Source organism: Larus michahellis, chromosome 3, assembly GCF_964199755.1.
Source record: "Larus michahellis chromosome 3, bLarMic1.1, whole genome shotgun sequence".
NCBI classification, from domain to species: domain Eukaryota; kingdom Metazoa; phylum Chordata; class Aves; order Charadriiformes; family Laridae; genus Larus; species Larus michahellis.
Window position 1 is genome coordinate 40,189,331 of NC_133898.1, and position 17,753 is coordinate 40,207,083.

At 41.6% G+C, this 17,753-nt stretch overlaps 1 protein-coding gene across 2 annotated transcripts in view; it reads left to right on the top strand.

The window, feature by feature from the left end:
* Nucleotides 1-7,940, top strand: part of ZNF318 (zinc finger protein 318) — a 28,781-nt gene extending 20,841 nt beyond the window's left edge. Inside the window, exons 7-11 of one of the 2 annotated variants that reach the window (XR_012586120.1) lie at nt 1,066-1,269; nt 1,764-1,863; nt 2,888-3,006; nt 3,454-7,582; nt 7,699-7,940. Coding sequence is in view for 1 of the 2 variants with exons in the window: in XM_074579828.1 (XP_074435929.1) it covers nt 1,066-1,269; nt 1,764-1,863; nt 2,888-3,006; nt 3,454-6,885 (3,855 nt within the window). In the remaining variant the exon portion in view is untranslated. Of the gene's footprint in view, nt 1-1,065; nt 1,270-1,763; nt 1,864-2,887; nt 3,007-3,453 lie in introns of both variants that reach the window. The other variant, XM_074579828.1, reaches the window with a different exon arrangement.
* Nucleotides 7,941-17,753: the final 9,813 nt, after the last annotated feature.

Consider the following 17,753-nt stretch of genomic DNA (forward strand, 5'->3'; position numbering starts at 1 on the left):
TTCTCAGTCTTTGATTTACAATGTATGTTGTGTGGGGTGGTGTTAATAGGAGAGAATCTACCCCTGTTTATCAAAAGGAATTCAGAGCAAGGCAGACGGTATTTAACAATTTTGAATCTGCTGTAGTAAATTTGTTCAACACCGATAGTGAATAATTTGGAACTCATGCAACCAACTTGGGTCTGCTAAATTAACATGCTATTCTTTCCAGACTGCCGTGCAGATTAGAAATGATAACATAACGGGTTTTCAGCCATGGAAAATGTAACTCAAAACTCAAAACACATCTTGTACTATCATAATCTAAATTGGCAGGGCTTATTCATGGGATTTCAGGGACTATTTGTTTTCCTACTCTCGTGGTGTTAGTGTAGTATTAATTTTTACTAGAGTCCTGAAATGTCTGTGTATCACTGTATGGCGTCTTTCTGTACAAATCAATGTAAGTGCAGATGTCACATGCTTAAATCACAAGATGCTTCACCTTATATACCTAGGTATTTAACAGAACACCATCTTTCTATTATTGCTAAGCAATGAGTCTTCTGGAGAATTTAGGAACTCTCAAATAATCTCATAAAACTGATTGAGTGAAATACTTTTAGTCAACTAATTCTTACTTCCTTTTTCATTCTGCTTTTATCCAAGTACTTTTATAGTAACTTCTGAATGCTTCTAGGGGGACGGGACCATTTTAGGTCTTCTGGGCACTGTTTGGCTAGTATGGTAAATTGGAATTATTCATATCTTTATGTGAAACCCATGAAGTGGGAAGGGTGCATGCCATAGGGAATTTTTTCATTTGGTTCCTTGATTACCTACAACCATCCAGCCATTACATCTGGGAGCCTTTTTGGAAGCTCTTCACTGTGGCCACGCAGCATCCTAGTCGGCAATACCAGCTCTCTGAAACAGTGGAATTAGCCTGGGCGCTGAAAAGCAGGTGATATATTAATTTTTTTGGGGTGCGTGTGTGTGGCTTCTGCTGGAGGCAGGTTCTGAGTTCTAGAGCATTGCGTCTGTCCTGCCTTGTCTTAGAGAAGTGTTTCCTTTTGTTCAATTTAGGAATCAAAAGCTACTAATGAAAAATCCAGAGGTAGAAGCCCGAAGCCAGCAGAATCCTCTTCACAGTCCTCCAAACATCCTTTCCAGCTGGCCAATATTTATGAATATTATGATGCAGGGAACCACTGGTGCAAAGACTGCAATACCATCTGCGGGACCATGTTTGACTTTTTCACACACATGCATAATAAGAAACACAGACAGGTATGTTGCAGGCTTCCTTCACTAAGTGCATTTCATATTGTTATAAATATTAACACTAAAACATACATCACAGAACTACATTTTACAAGAGAACCTGAAATAATAACGAACCCAAGAAGTTGCTTACCAAATTCTTTTTCACTAATGTTGGACTTGAGCAGTTTGTACAGCTAACAGTGTGTTCCGACTAGTGTAAATGGGGCCTGTGTTCAGTTCGCTCAGGAACAAGCGTTTGATATTTGTGTTTCATATGTTTCCCTGTCCTTTGCTATCATTTACATTTTACCCTTCTCACAGGTTATTTTCTCATTACAAATTGCAAAATGGGAGGGGAAAGAGAGGAAAACAGTTCCTGTAAATACTTGCACGTTGATTTTAACGTTGTGTTCTGAAAGGATGTTAAAAAGGAAAGGGATGTTAAAAAGGACAGACAAGTGTACTTGCCTTGCTAGTGTAATATATGAGCCTGTATACCTCTGTCACTGTGCAAATAGACCCTGGATCCTTACAACAGACCTTGGGCTTCGAAGACCCAGAGTGAGACCAAACAAGACTCCATAAAACGCATCGATAAGATAACTGTTCCTGCCAAAGGTACGTTCATTTTTTTTAACTTGGGTATCATCTCCCTTTGCCATCCAGCAGGTTCCAGTTGCTCAGACAAAAGAATTTCAAAACTTTACCGTGTTATAGGAGCTCATATAGATACTGTATTACTAGGTAAAAGGCAAATCATTTAATTTCATGGTTGTTCTTGTGGAAAAAGTCATGAAGCAAGAGTGTAGGAAAACATAGCATGGTTCCTTCTCTTCTTTTTTAGAGTTTTTTTGTTTTGTTTTGAATACCAGGTCACTTTTTCTTTCTCCAGTGTAGTTACAAAGTAATTTTTGCTAACGTATTAGAATTTAGAACATGACCACAAGAGCTTGCTGTGTTTGGGCAGATCTTGTGCAGTACTCCACACAGTCTTGCAACAGATTCTTCCATTCAATACGTTTTTAGTGGAGGTGTCCCTGAAAAATCACTGATGAGTACTTGGTAGAGCGTGGATACAGAGAATCTGAGAAAGCCATATGGAAGGGGCAGCAAGGCATTTGAAAATTAATGTAAGATTTGAAATCTGAATGTCTAAATAGGACTGCTGGTGATTAGTCTCAGTTTATTAATTTGTTACATACTTCCAGTAGCACCTGCTAAAGGAGGATCTGCAGTGTGTTAGATAATTGCAGCTGATTCTGTAGGCACAAGGATGCAGTCTTGCTGGACTGCAATGAAAATACTTGAGTTCTTAGTATTTGAGCAGACTATACCACAAAGATGGAAAATAGGTTAACATTTCCTACAGTCTTAATCTACTTGAATAGGGGATAGCCTTAATGTGACAGAGAGCACTAAAATAATTTTTTGAATCCTGGTAATCAATGTCCTTCACTTCACATGTTTGCTCTTGGTAGTGGTGTTTCCCATACGGTAAGCGTAAGGAGAGCAGCATTAACTGTTCCAAGAGGAACACTGCTGGAGGTTTTGCTGTTGTTATGTGGTATATTTATCTGGCTTTGTTAAGAGCTTGGCATTTATTAAGTTTTATTTCTCTGATCGTTTTCTTCGGCCTTTTCAGGCTCTGAGTTTCTGATTCCCATCACTGGATATTATTGCCAGCTCTGTCATGAATTTTTTGGAGATCAAATCTCAGCAGAGCAGCATGTGAAAAGTCATCCCCACAATGAGAAATACAAGGTTGGTAACTGGTGTACCAGGAACGAGTCATTCCTCGTGTTACCTTCTACTTGTTCTGTCTTCCTTTCCTGAAGAATGACATTTGACTCCTCAGAGTATATGTATTTGGTTATCTTCACTACATTCTATTGAACTAAATAAGCAGAACTTCCCACTGCATAGAGATTAGTCTTTCATCTGCATGAGGCTGAAGCAGTGTTTAAGTCCCAGTGTTGATTTTCAGACTCCTCTGTAGAGTGACAGAACTGCTGCAGCCACCACTAAATTCACATTAAATTACAGAATGTGGAGTTTGTAGCATCTCCGTTTCCTGGTAGGAAGAAATTCTCTGCTCTCTTAGTGTTGAGATGGCACTTAGCAACAAGTCAAAACTGTTACAGAGTTGAATTTATTTACTTATTTTTCATGGAAAAACAGTGGCTAAAATTGTGCCATTTATTTCCACAGAAATACATAGATGAAAACCCACTCTATGAAGAGAGGAGAAATCTAGACCGTCAAGCTGGATTGGCTGTAGTTCTGGAAACAGAGCGCAGGCGGCAGAGTGAGCTGAAACGGAAACTAGTTGAGAAACAGAAAGAAGAGAAGGATGAGAAGAAACCAAAAATAATAAAGAAAGAGGAAGCAAAGAGCATCCCGGAGCTTGGAGAAGGGACTAGTGAAACCCAAGGCAAAATAGATTCTGCTGGGCGAAAAATGGGTATCAAGCTTAAGCTGAAGAAGGAAGAGAAGGAGGAGAAAAAAGAAGAAAAGAAGGAGGAAACTAAAAAGGAATCACCAAGCCAGACTTCCTTTGGGAAATTCAGCTGGAAAAAGACGGAGAGAGAGGATAAAACCCCAGGAGGAGCTATTCCAAAGGAGGAGAGTACAGAAGGAAACAAAGAGGAGAACAAGTGTCAGCCTGGGAAACCCCATGTCAAGCCCATTGAAATCAAGCTGTCTGGGAAAACTGTTATTCCACACACTAGCCCATGGACACCAGTTGTTTCTACATCAACACCAGCAAAAATTCTACCCAATCTACCAGTCCCCACCATGATTTTTAGGAAGTCTACTACTGCAACAGTTAGCAAACCAGCACCTTTGAACACCTTTCTATCCATAAAATCCTCTGGAGCTACCACGAAACCTCTGCCCGTGGTAAAAGAAACCAATGCGGATCTTCTGCTGCCTCCGGATATCATCTCAAAAGCTTTTGGAGGAGAAGAAGTAATTTTAAAAGGGGCAGAGGAAGAATTGAAAGCAACAGAGAAAAGTGAGTCTTCTCAGTCTTCTGATATACCACCTCCACCCCCACCTCCACCAGCAGTCCAGCCGGCAGCTGTCATCCCTGCAGATGAAGTAGCTCCAGGTGTGTCTGAAAGTGAACAGACAATGTTGGCAATGCCTGTGAGACCCCCTCCACCACCACGACCTTCAACTGCTTTCAGTGAACAGGCAAAAAAGGTAGAGAAACGAAACTCTTGCTTGGCCACAGCCAATGCTAAAGATCTCTATGATATTTTCTACAGTAGTGGTGGAAAGGGTTCGGCTGACAGCAAGCTTGCAAGTTCTGCACTTGCAAATGGAGAAAACTCTAACCTAATAAAACCTGCAGACTTATCTCCAAACCCTAGAACAAATAACAGCTCATCTTCCTTGAAAGAGGATTCTCAGAATATGGCTACTGATGTTAGCCAAGTCCACTCAGCTGAGAGAAGCTTAGAACTGGAGAAAACTGATATTCAGGAGACTTCAGTACTTCATACTGACATAAGCCCTGACATTGAAAATGGTATTCGGAAAGATGTAGGTCAAAAATTTCAGGCTCCTCTTTCAACAGATGTTCGGACTAAACTGAAAGAAGATTCCTCACAGTGTAATAATCAAGTAATGGGGAGTTGGGTTCTTGGTGAGAATCAGGCTGCCATGAACAAGAAACCACTTCAGCCTCAGCTACCAGAAATGTCGGTCACAGAACTGCCAGAAACAAAAACTGCTTCTGGTATCCAGATGCCTGCAGAAATTGGACTTGTGTATATAGGAGGTAGAGAGCAGGTAGGCAGTCAGGAATTCTGTAATCTACAGAAAGCAGAGATTCAAGAGAAAGTTGGACAGGAAGATGCAAATAAAACTGCGGTTACTAACACAAATGTTCCTGGTACCTTGGAGAAAGATGCAGAGATGAAAGACTGGAAAGTAAAAACAGTAAACCCTGAGCTTAGCCTACACCCAAAGACTTTGTTACCCGAAACACAGAATGAAATTCAAAATTTGGGAAATTCCCATTTGGTAGAGGGTAAGTTAAGTGATAACTGTAGAACTCACTCAGAAGCTGATAGTCCAAACTTGGTCTGTGAATCTCAAAACACTTCAAAAGGAAAAGCTTTGGTAGCAGTAATGACAGAGCAGAGTTCTATTGACGCCTCCTTAAAAGACGTAAAACTGAAAAGTGTAGCTTTGGAAATATCTCAGCCAGGAGTCCTTGGCAAAGCTCCCCGAACTTTAGAAACCCAAAATAAGATTTCAGAATTGACAAGAAGTCCTGGTGAATGGGCCACTTCCAGAACTAGTAATGGAGAAGAACAGGTCATCACAGCCCGTTCTTGTTCTGAAAGAGGTTGGGATCTATCAGGTACTCCAAATGTAGAAATAAAAGCTGGTTCTAATGAAGTTAGTTCTTCAGAATTGGTAGAGATACAGCCAGACGCATGTCTTGCCAATACACAAACTAGAAGTAGCACATTAGAAGCTCAAGAAAAAGTTCGACCTGAACCTTCAGGCCATACAGTATTAGATAACCAAACCCAAAGGCAGGAAGTTGCATGGTTAGTCAATGCCTGCTCTGCGAACATCGTTGAAGTCAGATCCAGTGTAGAATTAGTAGTTGAAGTTGGAAAAAAATCATTAGGACACACTGGATCTGATGCAACATTAGATAATGTTTTTGTCAAGAGAGATGCAAAAGAAGTAGGGACTGGAGGCTTTTCTAGAGCTCGCTCTGATATTTTCCAAGAGTCAGTAGTTGCTTTATCAGCAAATTTCTGTAGGGAGCATCTTTCAGAAGAAGCTGTTCACCCCCCAGAAACAAAGCATGAGGTTGTAAGAACCTCAGCAGCCAATGACTTTCATCTGAATACCGTTCACTCGGGATTGAACTCTGAGCAATCCAAAAATTTCTCTGCAAATGTTCGTGTGGATAACAAGAAAGTCTCTTTGACATCAGAAGATGCGAAGCACAATGAGATTCCCTCCCAGAAAGCAGAGCTTGAGTTCAAAAGCACTGATTTCAGTTTGGGAGATACCAAGGTAAAACATGAATGCTTCAGCATCCTTACAGCGGGACTTTTAAATGAGAATACGGAAGAAGTCTCAAAACTAGAAACTGTTGCATCCATTAGGTTAGAGTCCAGTAAACTTAGGAAGCTGAGCATTGAAAAAACGGTGGATGAAAGAGAGATTACTGATTTTGCTGCATTGACTTCTGGTAGTCAGGAAGATAAATTTTGCACACGGATTTCTCAAACGGCTGTGCCGCAGCTTGGATTGCAGTCCTCAAATAGTGACACTACAGAAGTGGTCATGCCAGTTCTAGAAATGCAGGACATTTCTCCTGTGTCTGAGATCCTTCTGCAAGTGGAGGAGAGCAAAGGTGGCGCTGTTGAAATGCCGTCGCTGAGTTGTGATGGAGGCAGCACAGAAAGTCAGGCTTCTGGGTGCGTGGAAACTTTCCTTCCTGGGCCCAAAGAAGCAAGTGGAAAGGAGGGTGGCTCAGGAGGCAAGGGAGTATGCATCATCCAGAGCAAGAAGACTGAGCAAACAGAAACTGCTGACAGTAGTTTGGAAGCTACAACAAATTCAGGAATCGCTGAAAGCTTAGCAGAAAGCCCAGTGGGTTGAAGTGAACCCAGCCAGTCCCAATATTTGAGGAGCCAGAGCTGGGATTATGTATATGGTTTTTGTTTGGGGTTTTTTTTTTTTTTTTTGTTCCACTTGAGGGTTTTGGGTGTATTTTGCATCCTGTGGTAGGACTTTACTAAAGTGAAACTTACATCATCGGAAACCAGACACATATTTTATTCTGTACATAATTAATTGTGTAAAATGTTTTTTCATGTGAATTTTTTTGCCAATTTCTTTTCTACACTCTGCTATTAAAATGGAATCTCTCGTTTATAATGCGTGCGTCTTTGTTGTTTATTTTGGGGGCTTTTATTCTTTGACCATTTTTGGATGATTTCCAGCTCACCCTGTTTGTGTCAGTAGCACCGTGAGTAGCCCAGCCGCTGGGACAAGCTCAAGAAGAGCAGTTTAGAACTTGAGAAAATGGAGACTTGCAGAAGAGCTAAAACTGAAAATTTCTTTAAACTGTAATGCATGGTTTTGTTTACTTTCATTGTTTGAAATGCAAGAATGTGATTAGAGTTGATTTTTTTTTGTTTGTTTGTTTATCTGTCTCTGTGATTTGTAATTACTGTTGTATTACATCTGTACTTAAGCTGTTTCATTGTATTGTATAAGCACATGTATGGATGCCACATCACTAAGCAAGGGGAGAAAATCTGTCCGACTGGATTTTGGAGAAGAAGACTAACCGGTAAGGCTCTGTGGCCTGACACCTGGACCAGACATATTGAGGTCACTTACATGATTTGAAATGGGCTTTCTTTCGTTGTATTGTGATCCAGTAACTATTTGTGTTAAATCATTTAGCAGCTGACCAGCTCTGAAGAAGCAGAAGATCAGAACCCTGGTGTCAGGAATTGGACTCGCTTCATGTGATACAGACACATGCATGCCTACCCTGAATGGTCCTTGAGCTATCAAAAGCTCTAGTGTGATGGTTCTCATTTGTATAGCTTGTTAAAGACTAAAGTATTAAATGTGTTTGCTTGGATAAATATAACATTTTTATTTGTAAATTGTTTAAAAAATAAACATATGGTGGTCAACAAGACTTTCTTCTTGATTTTGTTTTTTTGTTTTTGTAACTCAAGGAAAGTGTTTTACTTCAATTCGTTTCTAACTCCTGTGGTAGCTGATAAAGTTGAGAAACTGTAGATGATGAAGACATTCAACAGTTAGCCTGCGCAGTAAAAAACTGATTCATTCCCAGCTGAACTCAATGGAAGAACTACAGTCAGCATCATCGGTGGAAGTTTGTTTGACGTCCTGAGCCCTACGTAAAGCTTGAGGCGGGGGGTTGGGGGCAGAATCCAAGCAGAGTTCATATTTCTGTAATCCCTACCAGCACATGGACCTCCAGAAGGGGAAAAAAAAATCACCATTTTTCTTCCATTTCCATGACTGTGCATGAAGAAGGTATGAAACATTTTTCAGAGTCATTATGGTGTTTCCATATTAGAAATGTAAGAACTATCTAAGATGAATTTTGAAATTTAGTATAAATGGTCAAGTCGCCAAAAAAAGCTAATTAAGAAGGGAAGAGGGCTTTGAGAAAGGCTCTTTGAGCTGTTTTTATGATGTTAAGCAGTTACTGCATTGAATATAAGAAGTCTCTGTTAGTATCATTGCCCTACTTTCTTCAAATAACCATTTGCTGTCAAAATCAAAGAAAGAAAGGTTTGACATGCTTTGATACTTTTAAAATGGAGTTGGGTAATGAGCAGAGATTGCTTAAATCCTGGTTTATAAAAAAGTCCTTTGTAGTTGTTTCTCAGTTTTCTTTTGTATATGTTTTTTTTATTGTTATATGTATGAGTTTATTTGTTTACATTTGACGGCTAAATTTTTTCCCCCCATTTTCTTTCCAATTTCTTTAACGAAGTGCTTGGTTCCTTGTAAATCCACAGAGAAAGAGTGGACTGATTTTCTTGCCTGCCTTGTATTGAGGGATATTAGTGCAGGGAAGGAAGATATTAAAGGGAAGGTTGAATTTTTGCACAGTTCTGCATTTTAGATGGTGCTGGTTTGGAATGCAGACATGCTTTCTGGTTCGTTTCCTTCTGCGGATTGATTTTCATGAAGGTCTCGGTGCATGCAATGGCAAACAATCATTTGGACGATCATCTTCAGACAACTTTATTCAATGCTGCGTTACCTGTGCGGGACATACTCTTGATTAACTTTATTTTGGGGGAAAGGACATCAACGTAAATCAAATACTCTTGTTATCTGCTCTCCTGCAGTTGCTTCTACAAGTAGTGGTGGTGTTCAGTGCAAAACCTGGCTGGCCGGGAGTGGAGAGAAGCAGGCACCAAGGGAAGGCAAGAACTTTGCAAACGAGAAACGGAGAATTGTTACCCCATATTTGTCTTCAGCTTTCCAGAAGCTGAACCTTCCTGTAGTACAAATTACTTCATGCCCTTTCATCAAATAATCGGTCTTCTGTCTCTGAGGGGAGTAGGGCTCTCTCTTCCACACTGGAAGAAAGGTTAATTTGATCTTTTTTGAAGTAGGAGTAAAAGGTACTCCTGGAACTGCTGGAATGGACAAGAACAAAACGGATGATGTAGATGATGACATCTAGGCAGACTGGCAGACAGAGGCTTTAACACTGTCTTGCAATTTCATGAAATGGCATATATTTTTATTTATGTATTCTTTTTTTTTCTTTTTTTCTTTTTTTTTTTTCTGCTGTGGTTTCCAGAGGCATGCAGTAAATGATTTATCCACTGTACTGGTCCCCTGTGCTGGCAGAGCTGTAGCATAGTGCACTGACTGGAAAGCCTTAAGTTCTAGGCTGGCCTTGGACTCTTGACTCCAGATCCTCAGGAGGAGGGGTGAGTTAATGGAGGGGATTTACTTGTGTGTTTGAATGGTGCAATACAGCATTACCTCTCCTTCCCGACCTAGTTCTCTAAAAGCTGCATAAGGCATAAGAAGTTACCTTTCTCCAGATTTTTAGAAGGCTGCCAATAGGAAGGGAATAAGCCTAGTTTTAATGTTTCTTTCTTTACGCTACTTCAAACCAGGCACAAATACCTAGTAAATTCAAAGGACAATCGATTAAGCCTTCATTTAATGCTGCAACCTTTGGTTTGCCATGATGGAGGCTGGCAGAAAGGCCTTTCTCCTGGATGAAGTTTGTTGCAAAACCAAGCTTTATTAAGAGACAGTGGAAAAGAGCCGTGGAAAAGCTGTTGGGTGTTCTGCCAGTATATTTTAAGTCCAGGTGTTTTTTTAATACTTCTTCCAGTTTCTTTTAACGTCTGTGGCTGCATTTGGAAAGGAGAAGCAGCCTTCAAATGTTTGCAATTGGCAGAAAACTTTAAAAGCAAAAGTAATGTTTTAGGCAAAATACAGTAATTTATTTTTTTTTTCCCCTGGAGTCTCTCTGGGCAGGTAAATCTTTCTTCTAGCTTGCTGGAATCTTGTCTCTGACTAAGTTTTAACTAAGTAGCAGATAGACTTGGGGGGGGCGGTCGGGCGTGGGGGAGGAGGAATTGTTTCTTTGTTTGTTTTAGACTTTTAAATGGCATGTGAGCAGGGAAGAAATGTATCAACCGGTGTCCTGTTATTAATTTTTTCCAACTGCATTTGTGTCTTAGTGGTTAAAAAGTACAAGTAGTAGGTCAAGATATAAGGTCTCTGCCATTTAATTCTTGACAAAGGTGGAAGTAACTGCCTAATTCTTAGCTAAGGGAAGCTGCACAAAGATCTTAAATTTTTCCCATGGAAACAGATAGTAGGAAAGTGGGCAAAGACAGATTATATTTTTAGCCTGGTAAACTCCAAACGGGTTTCAGAAATAGCAAGTGAAATAAGTGATGATAGCAGAAGTCTCTTTAAAAAAACAAACCCACAACCATCCACCAAATTAGCGCGTCCCAAAGCACGATAAAACTGTATTTCTTTAATGCAAAGGGCAATAGAAATCATAGGCAGGTTTTTATGCGGCACTTGATGAAATACTGTTGGTTTATTGCTCTCTCAGCATTACAGAAAGGTAAAGGGAGTAAAATAATTCTCTGAGATAGAATTCAGTTCTCTTCTGCCTGCTGTACGGATTAAGTGCGAACAGCCTACGTGCCACCACTGTGGGAGTATAAGAGCAGCCATAAAACTGATTTCACTTGACTCCTCTGCCTTTATCTAGCATGAAGGAGAGATGCAGGTTATGATTGCTAGACCGTCCTTTCTGTTAGCTATTTTCAGCCAATATGGATGTATTCCTGGCTATAACCAACTTGAGCAAAATAAAACAGCTGCAGGCTGTTATATTCTGCCTTAGAGCAGAAAACCAAGGCTCCATATTTAGTCTTAGTTTCTGGGTTTTGTTTTGTGATCCCACTCCTCGGGCTGTCTTGCTGCCTGCAGTGAGAAGGCCGATTACTATATGTTAGCGGTTCTAGGCTCTGGTAAAACGAGTCAAGCTGCTGTAATAATTCCCACGAAGCTGTACAGCAACTGGGGCTGCAGAGAGCAGAGCCATTAGCATTGCTCCAGTGGGTGGTGGAGAACAGTTGAATTCCTGCAGGAAATAAAACCTGTATCGGAGCTGCTTCGAGGGAAATAGTGTTCCCTTTTCCAGTAGGATGACTGAAGAACCTTCAGTTTACCGACAGGAAAGCACGCGCACAAGGTAATGTTTTCAATTCTTAATCAAATACAATTTTTCTTCAAGAAACTGCTTTTGTGGGGGAGCTCTAGCCAGAACCTAAGCAATTAGTACCAATTACTTGAAATACCACCCTGTCTAATTTGTTTACAAACTTTAGATGAATGTAGAAACAAAATAACACTTCAGAAGAATATGGTAGCTGTGAAGAATATGAGAAGCCCTGTGACAGCCATCTGGTAAAGAAAAGGTAAAGATTATCATCAGTACTCAAATTAGGGTGTATTCATTTCCTCTCAGATATGAAAAAACCAGAAATTAAAGGTAAATGCCAAATAATTAGATGAGAGAAAGACTCATGTAGCTGTGCACCTGAAAGATGGGTATTTATAAATGCTTGATTAGTGTGGAAAAAAAGGACTAAAGGCCATTAGCAAAGGAGTATCTGTCACTGTTTTTTTCTCATGACAACTGAAGGCTTAATGCAATTAAACCCATTTAATATGGTGCTTTCCATGTACTGTTTAAGCTTTACGCCCTTTGCCAGTTAGTTTCACAGATCATATTGCTTTACCAAGTGTACGAGAGAGGTTCAAACTCAGTGTATCTTGATTGTGTCTCTAGCCATATCATCCAAGATAGGATTACAAAAGTAATTCTTACTTGTAGTTCCTGCGTTCAGTGCAATGAATTAATGCAAAAGATGCAGTTTGGACAGGGGGGGAAAATTCCCTATTCTGCATTTGCTACAGTACTTTATAATTCCCATTTGATCTATCTGGCATTTGATACAAGATATAGGTGTGGACAGCTTGCTTCAAGCAAGGGTCTACAGAAGAGAGATCATCCAAGATACTAAATGACCTGTAATTATTCCTCTGAGAGTTGAATTTGTGTTTCAGAACCCAAGAAAGGATTACAGGTTGAAAGTTTATTTCAGGTTTGTAAGATTAAGCCCTCTGCTTTATAAGGTTAGCATCCTAGACCAAAGCATCGAGTACATAGCTTTTAGTTATCCTAGTTCTTGCAAATCTCTTCTCCTAGTCCACTGCCTACATTCACAGTATGTTCAACTACAGCTGTTTTAATTCTGTAGTAAGCACAGTGTACGTCTTCCAGACTGCATCAAAAACTTTTGGGGTTGAAAGCTTTTGAGCAGAGGGGAAAACAATTAAAAGGGCCTCAGATTTGGGAATGTAACAGTCAGACCCACCAGAAGCTCAGCAAGCAAGGTTTTAAGATGAGCATCAAGTTTGCTGTAACAAGCGCATTCTCTTTGCTGGCTTTTGGTTAATTTCCACAGGAGCTAAGAAAATCTTATCTGGAACTGCTGGACTTCTGGAACCCTATTCTGAGAAGGTGGGTGCAGATTTGCATGACTGGAATGGTATCTTCCTCTTGTCTTTGGTATGAGGGCACATTCTTTTCATTATTATTAATATGATTAATCAGTGAGGCTTTTTCTATATTCTTAATAATTAAACATGCTGTTCATGGGTATGTCTGTGATGTAAGTTGTATTGCCAGCATCCAAGAAGACTGTGTATGTGTGGATGCTTCCTTTCTTTTGATTAAATAGTATTATTTTAAAAACGAACATTAAACTTTTGTGAAATAACTCTGGATCCTGAGTGCTGTTTGTTTAAAAATTATTTTCTAAAGAGGATTAAAAAAGTGCAGGCTATTTCAAAGTATTAATAGTGGCAAGAGAGGGCGATAGATTTTGAAGTTTCTTTATTCATAGGGTCTTTATGGCCCTACAGTAACACCGTTTCTGTATCTCTTGGAAGAGCTGCTTAAAGTGGAGGAAAAGGCTTTTTAAAACTCCTGTCTCTATACTTAATCTGGAATCTTCCAGCTATTTTTAAACTCAGATACCATGTTAAATTATTCATGCAAACTTTTTTGTCATACATTCACAGAAGTCCTTCGGTAGCTCTTTTTGCAATTATTTCACCTGAGGGAGATGGTGCTGTGTTTCACCAACAAAAAAGTCCTGACAGCAGCTACCAAGCATGTAAAAGAATAAAGACAAACATCAGACAGGCTGCTTTTTTGCATAGATTTATCATAGCTGTTGATTATTGTACAAAATAATGTGTAAGAGTTTGCTTTACAGTATGTAGGTAGGCTCATCCTGCTTTATATGTGATGAAAAAAACCAAATGAGTTTGTTGCTGCTGCTCAGGAAAGGAGAGCATTTTAGAAATATTTATTTTCCACACACAAGCTCTGCACAATGATGACGTGTTTCCTAGCAGCACTGCCTGCTAAGTCTTACCCATCTGTATAATCTTAAGTATTGAATTGTCAGCTCTCAGCCTGCTGTTGTGTTATAGATCCACTTTCCCTTTCTCCTTCCTTAATTTGCTACTGCAGAGGCTGACTGGTAAACTAATTACCATAGCACTTGACATCCTTCGGCTAATAGAGGTGTAATACAGGGATGGATTCGAACACCCTGTCTCGAAGAGACTGCCTATACATTCATCCCTTTCTTCAGTAACCAAACAAGCAGAATAGTATCGATCCAGCTACTCTAGAAAATAAAATAAGCCTGTATTTCTGCTGATAAGGTATTCAGGAAGATGGTACAGTGTAGCTAGTGAAAAAATTAACTGGCACACAAAGGCTGCATTTTAACCTCGTTCTCTAGCAAAAATTACCTCCTGCCTGCAGTAGGAGAGAAGTGTTGGTTGGAGCTGCTAAAACTGGTAGTCTGATAGAGGTGAAGCTGCCTGCAGCTCTGTATCCCCAGCTCTGGCCAGGAGCAAGGCTGAGTGTGTATTCATAGTAGGCACACAAGCATGCATATGTGTATGCATTTGGCCAGCCACAGATAAACACAGAGAAAGTCAGAAAACAGCACTTGTGCAAATGGAAACAGGACCAACAGCATTGTCCTGTTCCCCTCTCTGGGATTTAAGGTCTTTAGTGGAACATAAATGTACATACAACATGGGTCCCTCCAGTAACAGGCCTTAGATAATTTATCCAGCAGCTGGCCCCAGATCCTTATTCTCTCCAGCTCCATACCCTGGTCATACAATCCCCCTAAGGCACACTGACCCACTCAGGTTGCTGGTACTCAGACCCCCTTGCACCACAAACACAGGCGCACACAAACTATGGATTCCTTCAGTAACTGGCTTTAGGCAGTCCACCCAGTACCTGGCCCTTGGTGCCCTCTCATCTCTAATCTTCTCTGGCAGAACCTGACGGCACAGCAGTAAGGACTGAAGAAAGTCCCGAGAGCTGTATGTGTGGCAGCCAGTGGGCTTTTATCTGCAACACAAGGCTGGATTCTCTCCCGTATCTGGGCACTCTGGAAAAGCTGCAGCATCCTCAGAGAAACTAGTAAAAAAATGTATTTTGATACAAAGCGATTAGCAGCACTTTTAACATGCACGCTCTGCACCTTGTAACACTCGCGTGTGTTTTATGCTTTTCCAGAGTGCGGATTTCAAGATGCCTCTGTCATGGGGATTTTTGACAACCACAGAGCAAACAGGCAAAACCTGGGCTGGGGTGGTGGAAATGCTGTGAAAATAATTTGGCTGTAAATGAAATAATGTCCACCTTAAGGCTGTCATCTTTGGCCATGTTTGCTATGGAAGTGAGGTTTAAACCATCAGGGTGTGTATCTTCAACTTCAGTGACCCATTCCAGGCAAGTTCAACAAGCCTCGTCTGCACTGGAGGGAGGTCCTTTTGGTGCAAAGCTGACAGAGCGGCTGCAACATCAGATCATGCTTTATTACGTGTGAGAGAATCCACCCTGGAGGAAGTCCTTTATCTTCAGTCAGAGCTTACACCATCCTGGACATCAAAACCAATCAATCACAAAAGACAAATACACAGGAAACCAATTGTCTTTGTTAAGTGACAACTGGCACGAGAGCAGTGAAGCACCTCACACCTCTCAGAGTAAATATTTCTAGCCACTGCACAGCCTCACGCCATGCAAAGGCTGCCAACTTTCTGTGTATGTCACATCCTGAGAACACCTGACCAAGACCCATCATACACATCCACATTCCTCCATGACTAATGGGGGCAGGAAGGGTTTACAGGGGTCCAATGGACAGGACAGCAGCAGCCTGGGCTGGTTTGGTTCTTCCTGTGTGAGAAAGTGGTATTACACGTCTTCTCCAGTGCTGGCACAGCGTAGGTAGTCACAGCACCGCAGTGAAGCTGCCTGAGGACCATGTGGAATTCCAGAGCTACAGCTCCCTGTGAGTGAGGGTGAGGGGGACGTAACAAACCCATCCAGGGAGAGAAGAAACACAAGGAGAGCTGAGCTCACTTCTACAGCTTGACAAGTCTTCTGCAGAGCCTTTGGTAGCCCATGGCAATCAGCTACGCCAGTTAAAGCCCTGGTTTGAGCTGACAGCCTGAGTGGCTGCTACTTCCAGAAGGAACCGTTCTGCAAAGCCATGGATCTCGCTACGTCATAGCAAACAAGATTAGTTTGTTCAAGAAGCACTTGCACGCGAAACAAAAAGTAGCTGTACAATGTCTAAGTGAATTTCTTCTAGAGGAGACAGGATGTTGCACAGTTGCCATTCACAGCTCCCATGCCTCCAAAATTTGGGTGGTGAAAAACCCTATGTAGCTAGGGGAAAAAAAAACAAACAACACAGAACTGCTAGGACACAGAATGACAAAGCAATGCTGTCTTCCCTGTCCTCAGGGGAAATTTTATCTGCCTGCTCTGTTAGCATCATACCTCTGACAGTTCTTCTCCCCAGCCACAAGATCCATAAGATTTTCAAGAAACTGCTGGTTCCCACAGCACAGAAAGGAAAGTAAGGCAGTTGTGGAACTGGGCAATACAGACTGGAGAAGGTAATTCCCATCTTGTCCCTACCCTGCAGTATTACCACAACTGAATCAAAGAGAGAAATAAACAAAAGGCAAATGGAGAAAAAAAAATAAAGTTCACAAATCAGGGCTAAACATTATGCCCAGAAGCAGCAGCAAATGAGGAGCAGGGGCAGACTATGGGCTATGTACAATTCCAGCTGTGCAAGCAAGCTGAACACAACCATTACATCAAAAAAGCATCACAAGCCTTCAGATTCAGTCTTGAGTTTGGGAGGAAGAAATCCAATCTCCCAAACCTCCAGCTTCGCTTAACCACCCAGGCAAGGCTCCCAGACAGAACATCTGAGATGCTGTGAGTAAATCTAAAGTGCATGGACTGAACTCAAAGCAGGAAATTCCTATAGCCAAGTTTAGCCCAGCAGTGATAAGGCAGCGTGTCAGGAGCTTTAGTTTGTTTTTCAAAAAACGGAAATGGCCTACGGCTACTCTTTACCAACAACTATAAGCAAATATACAAAGAAAGAGAAATGCCCGTACTATTCCTTTCATGTTAAGTTTTTAGTCTTCAAGAGGGTAATTTCTCCCTAAATTAGTAGATTGACCTGTCTTTAATAGCAGAACCAGTGACTGAGCTGTCTGTCAGTGAAGAATTACTTCTTTCTAGCCCTTTGAGGTACCGTTTCTTTCTCCTCCTACCTATCTTGAGGCTACGAGACCCCTCCTTATTTGACCGCAGCTTTTCTTCTTTATGCCTGCCAAGGGCAATTTCATGAAGTACAGGCAGCCAGGACTTGGAGCATCCACTCACTGCTGCTGTAGGGGCTGGGATTATTTTTGGCACGAGCGCTTTTGGCTGTGTTTGGCATGGCGCAGCCGTTACGACACACTCCGCTCTCTCACCAATGCTTCCTTTTTAGTCCTGACCCTTCCTTTTTTGTACTGCTGTGGCTTCTGCGTATCGCTCTGCGATATGGCAACGCCGCCTAAGAAATTGCCTAGAAAGCGCAAGCAGAATGATCCCCAGTAACCCCGTAATTGAGTTTTCCATTATTAATGACACATCTTTTATCCACACGGGACGGCTTTCCTTCCCGAAGATGCTGGCAACGGAACAACCGAGAGAGAGGTGAACGGTATTAACACAGTCCCCTGCCCCTGAAGCTTAAAAGAATTTTTAACAAGCTGCCAGCGCAGAGCCTTGAAGGAGTCTGACGGCCAGGGCAGGGTCGGGCAGGCCCTGGTACAGGTCAGCGTTGCCCCAGCACCCTCCAGAGCCACACCACCCCCGGCAGGACACCGACCCACCGCCGCAACGGGACACAGGCCTTAGCGGCTCCGGCCCCTACGGCGGCCGCGAGGGGCGGCCTCGGCCGCAGGGCATGCTGGGATTTGCGGTCCCGGCGGCGGCGGCGCGGGGCCCG